Source organism: Periplaneta americana, chromosome 13, assembly GCF_040183065.1.
Source record: "Periplaneta americana isolate PAMFEO1 chromosome 13, P.americana_PAMFEO1_priV1, whole genome shotgun sequence".
In the NCBI taxonomy this organism is placed as follows: Eukaryota; Metazoa; Arthropoda; class Insecta; order Blattodea; family Blattidae; genus Periplaneta; species Periplaneta americana.
Genome location: NC_091129.1, coordinates 9,681,527 through 9,699,198, shown reverse-complemented (window position 1 = coordinate 9,699,198; position 17,672 = coordinate 9,681,527). Strand labels below are relative to the sequence as shown.

Genomic DNA, 17,672 nt, shown 5'->3' with positions numbered 1-17,672 from the left:
CGCGCTTTCAATCGGAGACCTCCGGTTGATGCCGCGCAGGTTGTATATGTGCTGCGGCGCAGACATACACTTTCCGCTGAGCATTCCTTTAATCGGATCAGGTAGTGATTCGAGTCCGCTGACGTCCGCGTATCTTTTAAAATAAGTTCTAATTTGTTGTTTAATCTCTCTTTTATGTTAATCTCTCTCTCTTTCTTCGGCTCTTTTTTGTGTTGCTTAAAGTGCTACGTTAGCTGACAGATTTTTTTTTCTAGTTTTGAAATTCATAGTACATGTGGAAAGATGTATTAGTTTTATGTCATTGATCAAATTAATAACATTCAATCTAACTGCAAAACTAACGCAGAAGTAAAGCTTTTCAGTAGCTAATGTAAACATTTGGGGTGTTATTCATAGACATTTCGCTAGTCCGCGCCAATAATAATAATAATAATAATAATAATAATAATAATAATAATAATAATAATAATAATAATAGTAATATGGATCAACAACATGTAGTTCAAATTACGCCTATTCAGAATAAAGTTATAAGATATATGTATTTTAAATGGTTTAAACATTTTTGCCCAATTCGGACACCAACACTACAGCTAAGATCAATCCTTAATATGAAATCTCTCGAACATAGATCACTTTGCACAATTTTATTTCTAAGGAGAATACTCAAACAAAATCGATTCTTCAGATATATTGAAATGAATTCCCTTTTATGCCCCATTTGTTGAGTAACATAAAAAAGTACTTTTCTATATTCCTAGATTAAATACAGTTAGTCATAAAAATTCACTCCTAAGCATGTAGCACGTATGGGCGAATCCAGAAATGCATATAGAGTATTAATTGGGAGACCGGAGGGAAAAATACCTTTGGGGAGGCCGAGACGTAGATGGGAAGATAATATTAAAATGTATTTGAGGGAGGTGGGATATGATGATAGAAACTGGATTAATCTTGCTCAGAATAGGGGCCGATGGCGGGCTTATGTGGGGACGGGTTCCTTAAAAGCCAATAATAATAATAATAATAATAATAATAATAATAATAATAATAATAATAATAATAAAAATAATAATAATAATAATAATAATAATAATATGGATCAACAACATGTAGTTCAAATTAGGCCTATTCAGAATAAAGTTATAAGATATATGTATTTTAAATGGTTTACACATTTTTGCCCAATTCGGACACCAACACTACAGCTAAGATCAATCCTTAATATGAAATCTCTCGAACATAGATCACTTTGCACAATTTTATTTCTAAGGAGAATACTCAAACAAAATCGATTCTTCAGATATATTGAAATGAATTCCCTTTTATGCCCCATTTGTTGAGTAACATAAAAAAGTACTTTTCTATATTCCTAGATCAAATACAGTTAGTCATAAAAATTCACTCCTAAGCATGCAGCACGTATGGGCGAATCCAGAAATGCATATAGAGTATTAATTGGGAGACCGGAGGGAAAAATACCTTTGGGGAGGCCGAGACGTAGATGGGAAGATAATATTAAAATGTATTTGAGGGAGGTGGGATATGATGATAGAAACTGGATTAATCTTGCTCAGAATAGGGGCCGATGGCGGGCTTATGTGGGGACGGGTTCCTTAAAAGCCAATAATAATAATAATAATAATAATAATAATAATAATAATAATAATAATAATAATAATAATAATAATAATATGGATCAACAACATGTAGTTCAAATTAGGCCTATTCAGAATAAAGTTATAAGATATATGTATTTTAAATGGTTTAAACATTTTTGCCCAATTCGGACACCAACACTACAGCTAAGATCAATCCTTAATATGAAATCTCTCGAACATAGATCACTTTGCACAATTTTATTTCTAAGGAGAATACTCAAACAAAATCGATTCTTCAGATATATTGAAATGAATTCCCTTTTATGCCCCATTTGTTGAGTAACATAAAAAAGTACTTTTCTATATTCCTAGATCAAATACAGTTAGTCATAAAAATTCACTCCTAAGCATGCAGCACGTATGGGCGAATCCAGAAATGCATATAGAGTATTAATTGGGAGACCGGAGGGAAAAATACCTTTGGGGAGGCCGAGACGTAGATGGGAAGATAATATTAAAATGTATTTGAGGGAGGTGGGATATGATGATAGAAACTGGATTAATCTTGCTCAGGATAGGGGCCGATGGCGGGCTTATGTGGGGACGGGTTCCTTAAAAGCCAATAATAATAATAATAATAATAATAATAATAATAATAATAATAATAATAATAATAATAATAATAACTTTGACAACTAATTTCATCATTGTAGCTACACTGATTCACGTTGACATTTACTCGTATACTAATTCCATACTATGTGAATGGTGAAGAATTTTATTTTTTTTTCGAGGGGTGCTGCACACAAGTCCTTGTTGCACTCACACGGTGTTCTTCTGCTCCACAGCCCCGAATCACGCGGTTCTGCATCAGCGATGAGCAGTGTGGCCGCTCTACCCCTTGCTCTGGCCGGGTATGCGGTTAACGCAGCCTCCAACGTAGCGTGGTTCTTCCCCATGCTGGTCGCCGCCATCGCATACTTCCACTACGAACTCCTCGACCCGGAGTCTCGCCCCATCGACGTCGCCACTGAACTTCTGCATCCAGAATATGACTTCATCGTAGTGGGGGCCGGCTCCGCTGGTACGTAGCCTACCAGTTAATGCAGTTACCAACTTTTACATCCCTCTTCTATTAAGAGATAGATTCTATTTATCCTACATCGGTGTACAGTCTTAGAAAAAAGCTTAGTCGCCCAGATAATTATAAGTCACAGACAGACAGACGGACGGACGGATAGATAGATAGATAGATAGATAGATAGATAGATAGATAGATAGATAGATAGATAGATAGATAGATAGATATATAGATAGATAGATAGACAGACAGATAGATAGATAGATAGATAGACAGACAGAGAGACAGATAGATAGATAGATAGATAGATAGATAGATAGACAGACAGACAGATAGACAGAAAGATAGATAGATAGATAGATAGATAGATAGATATATAGATAGATAAATAGATAGATAGATAGATAGATAGATAGATAGATAGATAGATAGATACATAGATAGATAGATAGACAGACAGACAGATAGATATATAGATAGACAGACAGACAGATAGATAGATAGATAGATAGATAGATAGACAGACAGATATGCAGATAGGCAGACAGACAGACAGACAGACAGATAGATAGATAGACAGACAGATAGATAGATAGACAGATAGAGAGACAGATAGACAGACAGAGAGACAGATAGACAGACAGATAGACAGAAAGATAGATAGATAGACAGACAGACAGATAGATAGATAGACAGACAGACAGATAGATAGACAGATAGGCAGACAGACAGACAAACAGACAGATAGATAGATAGATAGATAGACAGATAGACAGACATACAGACAGACAGACAGACAGATAGATAGATAGATAGACAGACAGACAGACAAACAGACAGATAGATAGATAGATAGACAGACAGACAGATAGATAGACAGACAAACAGACAGATAGATAGATAGACAGACAGGCAGATAGATAGATAGACAGACAGACAGATAGATAGACAGACAGACAGGGAGACAGACAGACAGACAGACAGATAGATAGATAGATAGATAGATAGATAGACAGACAGATAGATAGATAGATAGATAGATAGATAGACAGACAGACAGACAGACAGACAGACAGACAGATAGATAGATAGATAGATAGATAGATAGATAGACAGACAGATAGATAGATAGACAGACACACAGATAGACAGATAGATAGATAGATAGATAGATAGATAGATAGATAGATAGATAGATAGATAAATAGATAGATAGATACATAGATAGATAGATAGATAGATAGATAGATAGATAGATAGATAGATAGATAGATTTATTCGAATCCCGGTCGGGGCAAGTTACCTGGTTGAGGTTTTTTCCGGGGTTTTCCCTCAACACAATACGAGCAAATGCTGGGTAATTTTCGGTGCTGGACCCCAGACTCATTTCACCGGCATTATCACCTTCATATCATTCAGACGCTAAATAACCTAAATGTTGATACAGCGTCGTAAAATAACCCAATGAAATAAAAATATTTACTCTTCCTCAACTTGGTGAGGTTGCCAAAGACAAAGAATGTTAAACAGTAACATTTAAGATGACAGTAAAAAGTCTTACAAGGAATTTGTATACAATAAACTAAAATTTTTCAGTAGATAATATGTCATATAATGAAAATTTGCAGTAAAATAAAAAATACAGATAAAAAAATAAAATGAGAAAATTCAACTAATTTGAATTGAAATACAAGTGTCGCCATAAAACCTGCAGAGAACCCTTGAAAGTTATCGTAGAAATTTCCTTCATTTTTATTGTTGGGACTCCAAATTTATGACAGAATGATAAGAATTGTTTTGTTATGGTCTCTCTAGCGCCTACCATTAATCCGATGACTTCTATATCCCTGAATTTATATGATGTTTTGTAATAAGGGCTAGTTGGTTCATAAATTGTCCTTTTCTCTAGATTAACCTCCTCGGGTTGATTCTGATGCGTCTCGAATCTGATGGTCGGATCGAGAATATAACCTTTTGTCTCTCCAGGTTTAAATGTTATAATATCAATACGCCGATGACTTCCGGTATCCGCTATTCCATGGACTTCTTCTTAGGTAGTGTAGCCATTGGATTAAAGGCATGTTGCGATTACAGACCTGATCTTGCGATGTCTGCTGTTACGAAGAGTTTCGCCAAATGGGCATGAACCCAAGACATGAGCCAAAGTTTCAACCTCACTGTGGCATCGCCTACAGTTGTGTTTTTCTCTAAAATTGAGACAAGCTATTTAAAACTTTCAACATTTTTTTTATTTTTTCTGTGTCACATATTAACTGTTCATCCATACCTAATGTCAAACATTCAGTTTTTCTCCAAATGTATCTGCAATCCCAACTTCCCATATTCTGCAATCTGTTTTCTTATCATGTACGATGCATCATCCATATCCTGTGCGATCACTACCTGATCATCTGCAAACAACAGATGGTGTAAATAATAATAATAATAATAATAATAATAATAATAATAATAATAATAATAGTAGTAGTAAAATAATAATAGTAAATAATAATAATAGTAATAGTAGTAGTAGTAATAATAATAATAATAATAATAATAATAATAATAATAATAATAATAATAATAATGTCAATGCCAGGATTTTTAATAAGTCTGGACTATCTACATCTGAATGGGTAACCTGCCTCAAAATGAATGCCAATTTAGCAGCAGCTAGAGGAGTACCTGGTTGCTCTTTGGACGGATCCCGGTGCAGACATGGCTGCCCGGAGACTGAAACCCTTGCCCACGTCCAAGGTCAGTATAACAGAGGTTTACTCCTCCGAAATGCCAGACACCATCATGTTCGATCCTTAATTGCAACTGCTTTAAGAAAAAAGTCTTGGATAGTGGACGAGGAAGTTTTTTGCCTTGCTACTAATGGCTCCTCTAGACGTATTGACATCATAGCGTTTTCCCAGACTACCAAGAAAGGATATATAATTGATCCTACCATAAGGATTGAAACGGGGAGTAGCTAGCCGGAGGATGTCAATCAAGAAAAGATCAACATTTATCTGCCAACAGTTGATTACTTCAAAGCTTGACAACATTGAGGTGATTGGTCTTCTTATTGGAGCTCGTGGTGTGATTCCCAAGTTCTTTGAAAGCTTCAGGAAGACTTTTGAACTACCACAGACACTTACTGCTGACATCATAACTTCAGTTTTGAAACGCTCTTGCCAAATTCTGAGTCATCATATTCACTCTGTTTAATTTCTCTTTCTTCATTTTATAATTCATATATGTTTATTTTAATTTCTGTCAACAAATTTATGTAAAGATTTAATATTGTAAAATTCATGTAGGAAAGTGTACTGAGTCCTTCTGGGCTACCTCCAATGGGAGGCAGTTAACAATTTAATTAATTTAATAATAATAATAATAATAATAATAATAATATTAAGATGTCATAAGTAAAATTATTGTTTCTCATACCAACCAAGAATACAAGAAACATCTCATGAAATGTAAGTAAGACAAATTTATTATATTGTATTAATAAAATCCATACATAAAAATCGAAATAATTTTGAATTGTATTCTCATAGTTATGAAACAAAAGGTATGAATTATTTAAGATTGTTTGAACCAAAATTCAACACTGTTACAGTATTTAATCATAGTAGTAATTTAGGCCCAAGAATATATAACAAATTTATATTTAAATATCCTAATCTTGTCAATTCGAATAGTTCTAGTATTGAATTTAAAAAGTTATGTATGGATTTTATAAAAATTGAAAAATTGTAAATTTAAATTTATATACTATAATTGAAAATTGTATTGTATAATTATTAATTATAATTGTATTGTATAATTATTAATTTCAATTCAGGAATCCGCCCATGAGCACGAGTTCTACTCTTTCAGGGGCGAGCTTAAGTTTCTCTGTATATTTTATATTTTATGCTACAATTATTAGAAAATAAATACATAAATAAATAAATAAATTTACGTTACTTAAACTACACAAAATTAATTTAGCAGTGAAAATTATATGGAAGCTATTTCCGTTCTATTACAGCGGGTTATTTCGCAAATCATTGTTAAGTTTCTGGGAAAAAAGTGAATTTTACATATTTGTGAACATTATCGACCGCAAAATATATAATAATAATAATAATAATAATAATAATAATAATAATAATAATAATAATAATAATAATAATAATAATAATAATAATAATTCTGTTCTGTTCTTGCGCACTGTTAACTATGTGGAAAGACATTCAGACCACTTTAATTGAATTTATAGCAGTTATGAGATAGTCTCTACTTTCTTTGATCTTCATGAAGCCACATAAAATAAACCACGCCTGGAAACCTACGTAACCTTATCACTCACATCACAATGCGTTTTATTATCCTTATGGCACCATGCGAGAACATGCCGCATAACTTTGGAGCAATGTAATATAATTAAGGCTGGCATTTACAACAATAAACTGTGTGAGGTATTGGGAAGTAAAAGTGCATGCAAATAAAATTATGCATAAAAATAACGGATCTAATATTTTATACGGTTATTAGAACAGAGTACTGAAGAGAATTGATCGAAGTAAATGAAGGTGGCTGAAATACAATCTCTGAGAACTGTGAGATGCATTTCTAACAGGTACACCGTCATACGAATCTATTAGAAAGAAAAAAATTAATATTATCTTTTAAATAGAAGATTTTAAACCACAGTCCAAATTGTACAAAAAATTCCGTTCCTTAAAATGTGACATGTCCGTACAGAGATGATATGTTCAGCAAAAAGATAAACTTTGCATAGAGCAATAAATGATTATAGGCCAGTTCACCCCGGAACTTTCACCCAAAAGACATTTCACCAGCAGTATTTTCAACTTTTGATAAATTCACCCATTGCTATTCATTGTAAACTATTTTGTGTCTTTTGACAAATACATGAGTATATCATATTTTAAATAAATAATTACTTTTGTAGCTTCTTGGTGATAAGTTTGTAATATATTGTGACGTATGTATTGTATTTATTAACATCCCATAGTATTCATACATTGCTTCACAGCTAGAATATGGAACAAGTCTAAAAACTTAATACTATTATAAAGTCTTAATTTATAGTCACAGTCTAGATGAAATATATACAGAAGAGATTTACAATATAGTCTACTAGTACAACACAAAGTTTTAGTATCATTTTCATGAAGTCTTACTGAATTTCGTGAATTCACCTACAGAATAGAAGGCGTGAGAAATTAGATACTTCTTTAATTTGGCCCTAAATAATTTTATGTTTTGAGTTTCATTTTTTATATCGATAGGGAGGATACCATTACAAATTTTACTGCCATATAACGCACTCCTTTTTGATAGCACGATAGACTTGCCGATGGAGTATGAAAGTCATTTTTTGACGTGTATTTATGATATGAACTGTTGAATTAGTTACAAAGTTTCCATACGAGGAAGATTATTAATGAAAAGATATACTGACAAGCCATGGGCATTATCTGTAGTTTTTCGAAAATAGTCCTACACGATTCCCAAGATTTGTCACCTACTATTATTCTAATTACTCATTTTTGTATTAGAAATATACTGTTACTATCTGTGGAGTTTCCCCAGAATATTATTACAAAACTCATTACCGAATGGAAGTATGCAAAGTATATTGTTTTTAAGGTATTGATATTTACTATCTTTTGCATAGATCTAATAGCAAAACAAGCTGAATTTAGTTAGGGGATAATTTCTTTAATATGATTTTTCCAATTTAACACATTATCGATTTTTAAGCCAAGAAATTTGAATGTTGTTGTTATTTCTAATGGGGATATGTTGTTAATTATTGCGCTATAAATTTGCGAGGTTGAATTTGGACAGGATTTAAATTGAATTATGTTAGTTTTGTTACAATTTAATACTAATTTATTGACTGAGAACCAGTCACATATTTTGAAGAGAATTTCCTCTGTTGAAGATTGGAATGCGTTGGAGTGATTGGCTGTAATTACTATACTTGTGTCATCTGCAAATAATATGGGATGACCTACATCTTTTATTAGGGGGGGCCAAGATCACTTATAAACACTAGAAAAAGTAGGGGACCTAATATTGATCCTTGAGGAATTCCATTATTAATAGTTCCCCATGTCGAGTTTGATTTCATAGTTGTATTGATTTCAACTTTCTGTTTCCTATGTATGAGATATGAGTGAATATATGTTCAATTATCTAGTAGGAACAGTAAGAGTAATAACTGCTAACATATTAATACATTTAGGTGCGGTGCTGGCCAACAGATTAACTGAAGTAGACGACTGGACGGTGCTGCTACTCGAAGCCGGTGGTGACGAGACAGAAATATCAGACGTTCCCGTGCTAGCAGCTTATTTGCAACTCAGCAAATTAGACTGGAAGTACAAGACGGAGCCACAAGGAACAGCATGTCTTGGTTAGTAACACTGCTATTGATGGCCATTTAAGATTTCAGATTTTTATAAATGAACATCTGGGAATGAACTATATATATTTTGTATTTATTATTTATCTGATGCTTTTCCAATTCACTGCGGGCTAAAGCAGGAAGATGCACTATCACCTTCACTTTTTAACTTCGCTCTAGAATATGCCATTAGGAAAGTTCAGGATAACAGAGAGGGTTTGGAATTGAACGGGTTACATCAGCTGCTTGTCTATGTGGATAACGTGAATATGTTAGGTGAAAATCAACAAACGATTAGGGAAAACACGGGAATTTTACTTGAAGCAAGTAAAGCGATAGGGTTAAGAGTAAATCTCGAAAAGACCAAGTATATGATTATGTCTCGTGACCAGAATATTGTACGAAATGGAAATATAAAAATTGGAGATTTATCCTTCGAAGAGGTGGAAAAATTCAAATATTTTGGAGCAACAGTAAAAAACATAAATGTCACTCGGGAGGAAATTAAACGCAGAATAAATATAGGAAATGCCTCTTACTATTCGGTTGAGAAGCTTTTGTCATCTAGTCTGCTGTCAAAAAATCTGAAAGTTAGAATTTATAAAACAGTTATATTACCGGTTGATCTGTGTGGCTGTGAAACTTGGACTCTCACTTTGAGAGAGGAACAGAGATTAAGGGTGTTTGAGAATAAGGTTCTTAGGAAAATATTTGGGACTAAGTGGGATGAAGTTACAGAAAAATGAAGAAAGTTACACAACGCAGAGCTTCACCTGACATAATTACGAACATTAAATCCAGACGTTTGAGATGGGCAGGGCATGTAGCACGTATGGGCGAATCCAGAAATGTATATAGAGTGTTAGTTGGGAGGCCGGAGGGAAAAAGACCTTTGGGGAGGCTAAGACGTAGATGGGAAGATAATATTAAAATGGATTTGAGGGAGGTGGGATATGATGGTGGAGACTGGATTAATCTTGCTCAGGATAGGGACCAATGGCGGGCTTCTGTGAGGGCGGCAATGAACTTCCGGGTTCCTTAAAAGCCAGTAAGTAAGTAATGTATTTATTGCTACATAAAATACAAAATAAACACATATCAGTGACTTAGTACACACCCTTTTGAGCAAGCTCGTGTTCGGGGGTGGTTTCTATAAATAACTATTTTGTACTGAAGAACATAACAAAGATTCAATAAAATTACAAAACCTATACAGTTATTACAAAACAGGGATAATTACGAAGAAAAAAGAGGAGAATCAAGTCTAGAACAGAATATAAGTTGGAATGAATACGTAGTATATTGAAATTAAGGAAAAGAAAAAAGGGTAAGAGGACATGATTATACTTAATTTGTTTCTTACATTTATTAAACCAAAAATAACCTATATCAGGATTCATTATCAAAACAGAGTTGTATAAACTTGGCCCGTAACTCTGGCTATGATTTATTCCAGTGACTGTGTAATATTTAGGTTCAGCTAAAGGACATATCAAAAATGATTAAATTATGGTTTATTTAACGACGCTCGCAACTGCCGAGGTTATATTAGCGTCGCCGGTGTGCCGGAATTTTGTCCCGCAGGAGTTCTTTTACATGCTAGTAAATCTACTGACATGTGTCTGTCGCATTTAAAAACACTTAAATGCCATCAATCTGGGCCGGGATCGAACCCACAACCTCGAGCACAGAAGGCCAGCGCTATACCGACTGCGCTACCCGGGGCGACAAGAACATGTCAAATTTCTTCTGATGTTAATAATATCCACCATGTTAATAATGTCAAAACAAATGCTCATACAAATTTTGGCCACCCGAGAGCAATTACGAGAGCAGTCCAGAAGGTAAGTTTCCCTGGGACCGTTTACAGAAAGAAACCACAATTTTTATGAAAAGATTTATTCTAAAAGATATCGGATTTGTTGAACTCGTTTTCAACATATTGTAACTTTTTACTTCAAATTATAATGCAATTTTATTCAAAACAACAATAGTCACTTTCTATAATTGAATGTAAACACTCCCGTCAACAATGGGATTTCCACTCCACACAGCAACACAGTGTTCATTATTGCACTCCACAGACGACAATGACAATTTATTGGGATTATTGAGGACAACAATGTACTGCTAATTTTAACTAATGTTCACAAAGCACTATTTACAAATCAGAACTGTCAGTTATCACTTCACAGTTCGTTTGCCTTGGCTAGTTCTCCCAGCTCAGTCACTCGAGTTCACAGTATCTCCAACCCCAGACCTTCAGAGACAGTCCACTGAACTTCGAACTCAGGTCCCCCAACTGCGGTCCACTGTACTCACACATTTGCGGACACACTCCACAAGTCGAACTCCGGTCTCGAAGCTGGCTTCACTGCTACATTGACTGGCTGACCAACAACTAAACTAAACTAAAGTTCACTCGCGTGTCGTGTTTATAACTAAACCATAGTTTCCGGAACGTACGATTTCGCGAACAATCTTCAGATAAATAGAAGATGGCACCTCTCGAATTCTCTGGATTTCTCCCCTCACTGACGCGGTCGCCGTCTCTCCTCTCTACGCCACAGCACATGCCCCAGGAAGCAGATGCGCGCGCAAATTCATTTGCTGCGCCGAGCCCAAGGCCGACCTTGCCCTCCTTCTGCCGGTCGTGAGATCGTTTCCCGGCTGTCACAATATTACCCACCGTAATTGCGGCATTTGTCATTCCGTGAGATCAACATTTCTATCCCTGTATCGTAGAAGTGTGGCGTTTGGGATCGGAACCAGTTCGTGATAGACGTCTGCTCGTCTTTGTTGATCCCACGATGTGGCTACCCAAGTGGTTAATTTACTTAATTAGGTGGTAATTCTGCGGCTATGAGTTCCTGCGACTACGTACTTTTCCCTAACATGAAGAACCATTGATAGAGTTACGATATTGAAAACAGGCAGGCCATTATAAAAGCTGTAGAGCACTCAGAAGCTTGGAGCTAAGTGTCTCTGTGGATGGCATATGTCACCTTCCAAAGGTGTGGCGACAGTTACGTAATACAGGGAGAGATTACTTTTAATATCTGTAATTATGTCAGTTTTGAATAAATAGGTTTTTCGCTCTTAATGAAATTGTTTCCACTACTTTTCGAATGATCCATATACAGGGTGTTTAAAAAAGTGTCGCACATTTTTACAGGAAGTAGCAATGGTCGAAACTAGAAAAAAAAGTCCCTATAAACGTGTGTCCAGAAACAAATATGTGTTTGACTATGCTGTATTGTGGCATACGACACCCACCTGTCTGTTACGTAGACACTACAGAAGGTGCTCTATGTGGTTACCACGCTTTGTTACACATGCTTGAGCCCTTCTTCTCAGTGAATCACGAACTCTTGCGACCACACATGGCTGTTGTTTAATTTGCTCACATGCATTGGATACACGCTCCTGTAGCGTTTGTATATTGTTGATGGGTGTGGCATACACCAATGTCTTTAAATATCCCCATAGCCAGAAATCCAAAGGATTTAGGTCAGGTGATCGGGGAGGTCATGCTACTGGACCTCCTCGATCAATCCATCGCCCATTAAATCGCCGAGTTAGGTATTGTCGCACCAGGCGTAGAAAATGGGGTGGTGCCCCGTCGTGCATAAACAGAAAGACAGCCTACACTACTGAAAAATGTAGGTACTTACTAACACTTTCATCGTATGAAGACGCAGAATATCTGCATGGAAATATCATATGTACTTCGGTACATTAAAATAATATATATATATATATATATATATATGATATGCGTAAATCACTTTCTGATTTAAGACGGCGTTTATTCCGTCGGATCCCGGCCAAGTAGTCACTCATAACGAGTGCACCTCAACACATGTGTGTGGACTTCAGTCTTACGTTCACAGACATCTATGACGTAGTGCAGAGGGCGGCCACTAGAGGGAACCCAAGAGTTGGAACTTAAACTGAGACGATTCTGTCCTACACCGAGATGGATATCCGGTGTGGCTTAGTGGATAAAGCTTCAGCACGTAGAGCTGAAAACCCGGATTCAAATCCCGGTGCCGGGGAGAATTTTTCTCCGTTCCATTACTCTTTCACCGTATGATTACGCAGAATATCTGCATGGAAATATCATATGTACTTCGGTACATTAAAATAATATACAAATAAAGTGACAGACTTTGTAGTATCCTGGATCTTTGTTTACTACTATATTCTCTGTTTAATTCTGTTGAGGGATGCTATCCATTCTCAAAACATGCACCACTGTTTTGTGTTTTTAAACGAATGACGATCATAGGTCACAATACAGTAAGAATATGCGACACTTTTTTTAAACGCCCTGTATAATGGTAAATTTCTCCAAAGCAGTGGACGCATATACCGGTACCTTCTTCTAAATAAAAAAATTATAAGACAGAATATATCGTAAACTCATAAAATGTCCTGTTTGAATCAGGTATGAAGAACCAGAGATGCAACTGGCCCAGAGGCAAGGTGATCGGGGGTTCCAGCGTCCTCAACTACATGCTGTATGTGAGGGGCAACAAGAAGGACTACGACATCTGGGAGTCGCTGGGCAACCCGGGCTGGGGGTCGGAGGAGGCGCTCTACTACTTCAAGAAGTCTGAAGACAACCGCAACCCCTATCTGGCGAGGACCCCATACCACTCCACTGGAGGGTACCTCACCGTGCAGGAGGCTCCGTGGCACACGCCCCTGGCAGCAGCTTTCGTTCAGGCTGGCGTCGAAATGGGGTACATACCTATTAAGAAATTATTCTCTGTCTATTCGAATGTTGCGGGAAACGTGCATTATTTTATGTAATTAGCTTTTTCTTTTTATTAACTTGTTACCAAAGTTACAATCTGTTGAACAATGTCAGTATTAAATAACAAAATATAGCTCATCGGCATATAGACCGCTTCTAAAATTAAAATTAGTGTTTGAGCCTGTAGATTAAATCTTAAACAGAATATCTATTAAGCCTGTTTAGGTGGAGAATACTGTTGTTCAATAAATTCACTGCTAATGAATTTGGATGGTTTGTTTCTGATACGCGTGACTGTAATTTGCTATTTCTTGTTTGATTCCTGGAATGCGAAAATCACGATTTCTGTTGTTCATGCAACAAAGAACGTTGCCTTGTACGCAGTGTCTTTGAACACACAAATATCTTATTGCCTGCGATATATCTAACACCAGTCCTACTTAATGTTGTTATATCTCTAATGTGTAATAGTACATTATGCAACGAGCCTATAATGGTAGTAATTAAGACGCGAGTATGTTTATGAAACGAGCGCAGGCCATTATAGGCAAGTTTCATACGACTTTTTATGCTCGACCAAATTTCTAACTTGAAATTATTCATAAGTATTCATGTTATTCTTATCTGACTGGGGAGAAGAACTGACCTTGTGCAATATCTCGTAAATTGTGAGATGTGCGCAGACGCGAAAGTATCAATTTTTTCCTAGAAACAAATGTCATTGACCTTGATATAATCTAGAGAGTAAAATAAAGATTAATCTTGATATAACCTTGAAAATGATTTAGACATTGAAAAACGAGATGACAAATTGAATTTATTTGAACATTATTTACAATTAACGTTAATTATTATAGCAACAGAACATAACCTTCTGCGACAGTATTGAATTTCCAGCCTCCGTGACGTTTCGCTATTGTCTTTCGATTGCATATCCGAGAATAATCGATACTTGCGCTTTCATATTGCCACAGTGGTGTTTTCTGATTGGTGGAACACCTGAACTTTAATGAATAGGTGTACTTTAATGAGGTCCATTAAAGGGATGCTACCAGGTGTATAATTACTACATTTCGGCATGGTCGAGCATAAAATATATAAAGAAGTGCATGTGGTATTTGTGGTCCTGGGAAAGGCTTTCGACAACATAGTGGACTGGAATAAACTTATGAAGATGCTGAAAAAAATTGGTGTGGACTGGAAAGAGGGGAGGCTATTAAGTAATCTTTTTGAGCAAACAGATTAATTTAATTTACACCATACACAATTCATCAGTTAAGCAATATGAAAAGGAGAGTAAAAGTCAGGATAGAAGAAGATATGTCAGAGGAATGTGGACTACAACAAAAATGTTCTTTAACACGTACCCTGTTCAATATCTACTTGGAGGACTGAGTGAAGAACTGTTTTCAGAACGTGGAAGGAATGATACTAAGAGGAAGAAGAGTAAAATGCATAAGATTTGCTGATGATATGGCAGAGATAAATGATAGTTGTGAGAAGTATGGGGTGAAGATAAAGACCATGACTATTAGAAGAAAAATAAAAGAAATAAAAGTGCGAATTTGAAATGAGGCAGTAGAGCAAGTGGACAGCTTCAAATATTTGGGGTGTACATTACTATAAGCAGTAACATGAGCTGCTGCCAGGAAGTCAAAAGGAGGATAGCAATAGCAAAGGAAGCTTACAATAGAAAAAGGAGCATTTTCTGTGGACCTTCGAAAAAACAAGTAAGGAAGAAATTAGTGAAGTGCTTTATGTGGAATATGGTACTGTATGGGGCAGAAACATGGGTATTACGAAAAAGTGAAGATAAATGACTGGAAGCATTTGAAATGTAGATATGGAGAAGAATGGAGCGTGTAAAGTGAACAGACAAAATAAGAAATGAAGTTATAATAGAAAGAGTTGGTGGAGAAAGAAAAATTCTGAAACTGATCAGGAAGAGGAAATGTAATTTGAATGTTAAAATAATGAACTTCGAAACTAGCATCCGATTGAGCTGAAAATTTGCATACTCCTTATTCTTAATGCATCTAACAAACAGTTCAAACATGAAATAAACCGGAATGAAATTGTAAAACTATCAAAACTCTGTCCTAGTGTCCCTTTTGGTGTATTGTGTCCGCGAAATCCAACAATAACGAGAATTTATCAAAATTATCAACTTTAAGTGAATAACAGCGCGAAATCACAAAGTTTGATTTTTTTTTTTTTTTTTTTTTGATTATTCAAAGGTTTTTCCACCTCCAAGTGTAAACAATATGTATGTATGTATATTTATTCACACTGCAGTGGGTATATACCCGGTGGCAGTGGTAACTAATTACACTCAATAATGACAATAATAAACTTATTAATTAAAATACAATTAATAATAATACTAATAATTAATACTAATACTAATAACAACAACAACAACAACAACAACAACAGGGAATATACTAAAATAAATGAAACGATCACTTAAAATAACATTTGAAATAAATCTAATTTGTATCTTAAAACTAAGATCGAACTAAAACCCACGAGTATGATATGTTCATATCTGCACAAGTACCTTTCAAATTACACTCATTTCGCTGTCAACTCACTGCAATGGAACTACGACACATTTCACTGATTCTATCCTGATTTCACTAACACTTCAAAAACATTTCACAGTTCAAATACTTTGCACTGCCACTATAAACTATAAAGCTTCACTGACAGGAACACGTTTCACTTACACAGCACACTTCACTGACACGACATACTTCTTCACTGATACAACACACTTCACTGACACAACATAATTCTTCACTGATACAACACTTCAATAACAACATATCATTTACACCCTTTAAATACTGTGTATAATTACCGTCTATTAGTAAGGTCCTTAAGCCTATTTTTAAATACATTTTTGGTTGTTGGTAAAGCCTTTAGTAAGTCTGCAGGTAAAGCATTCCAGTCCCTCATAGTACGATTGAGAAAAGAAAACTTTCCAGTGTCCGTCCTCTGCCTTCTTTCCCTCAATTTATATGAGTGGTCGTTCCTTGAAGAGTAATTTGGCGGCTGCAACCTATTTTTTATTTCTCTCCAGGCAGGCAAACCCTCCCCCCCCGAAAAGAAAGCTACCACACGTCTTCTTAGATCAAGAATTTAATGAACAAATCACTAACAGAAGAATCTTTCCTTCGTCGTCCGACTTTTCATACTGATCTCAGGAAATGACAAATTGTGAATAGCAAAATAAGGGAATTTGTACTTCTAAACAGACAGGAGGCTAAATTGCATAAACAATTCAGATCTTCACGGAAATATCAGAGTAGCCATGCAGAACACTGAATCATTAGCCGGCTACTAACAAGTTGTATTCAACACTTGAAGTGCTCAGACGAGGATTCTACATTAACAGTAATTGGGATAATATCCACAAACGATTAGGGATTTTATTTGAACCACGTAAGGAGATAGGTTTGAAAGTAAACCCCGAAAAAAAAACAATTATATGATTATGTCTCGTAACCAGAACATAGTAAGAGATGAAAATAAAAAAAATAAGAAATTTATGCTTTGAAAAGCTGCAAAAATTCAAGTACCTAGACCAACCCTGTGGAGTAACAGTTAGCGCGTCTAGCCGCGAAACCAGGTGGCCCGGTCTTGATTCCCGGTCGGCGCAAGTTACCTGGTTGAGTTTTTTTTCCGGGGTTTTTCCTCAACCCAATATGAGCAAATACTGGGTAACTTTCGGTGTTGGACCCCGGACTCATTTCACTGGCATTATCTATTTCATCTCATTCAGACGCTAAATAACCTAAGATGTTG

At 35.7% G+C, this 17,672-nt stretch overlaps 1 protein-coding gene across 2 annotated transcripts in view; it reads left to right on the top strand.

Moving 5' to 3' along the window:
• LOC138711735 (glucose dehydrogenase [FAD, quinone]-like) overlaps nucleotides 1–17,672 on the top strand; it is a 115,416-nt gene that overhangs the window by 76,756 nt on the left and 20,988 nt on the right. For both annotated transcript variants that reach the window (XM_069842900.1, XM_069842899.1), the window contains 3 exons: nucleotides 2,450–2,685; nucleotides 8,939–9,109; nucleotides 13,551–13,848. In XM_069842900.1, coding sequence (XP_069699001.1) covers nucleotides 2,478–2,685; nucleotides 8,939–9,109; nucleotides 13,551–13,848 — 677 coding nt within the window. In that variant the 5' untranslated portion in view covers nucleotides 2,450–2,477. The remainder of the gene's footprint in view (nucleotides 1–2,449; nucleotides 2,686–8,938; nucleotides 9,110–13,550; nucleotides 13,849–17,672) is intronic.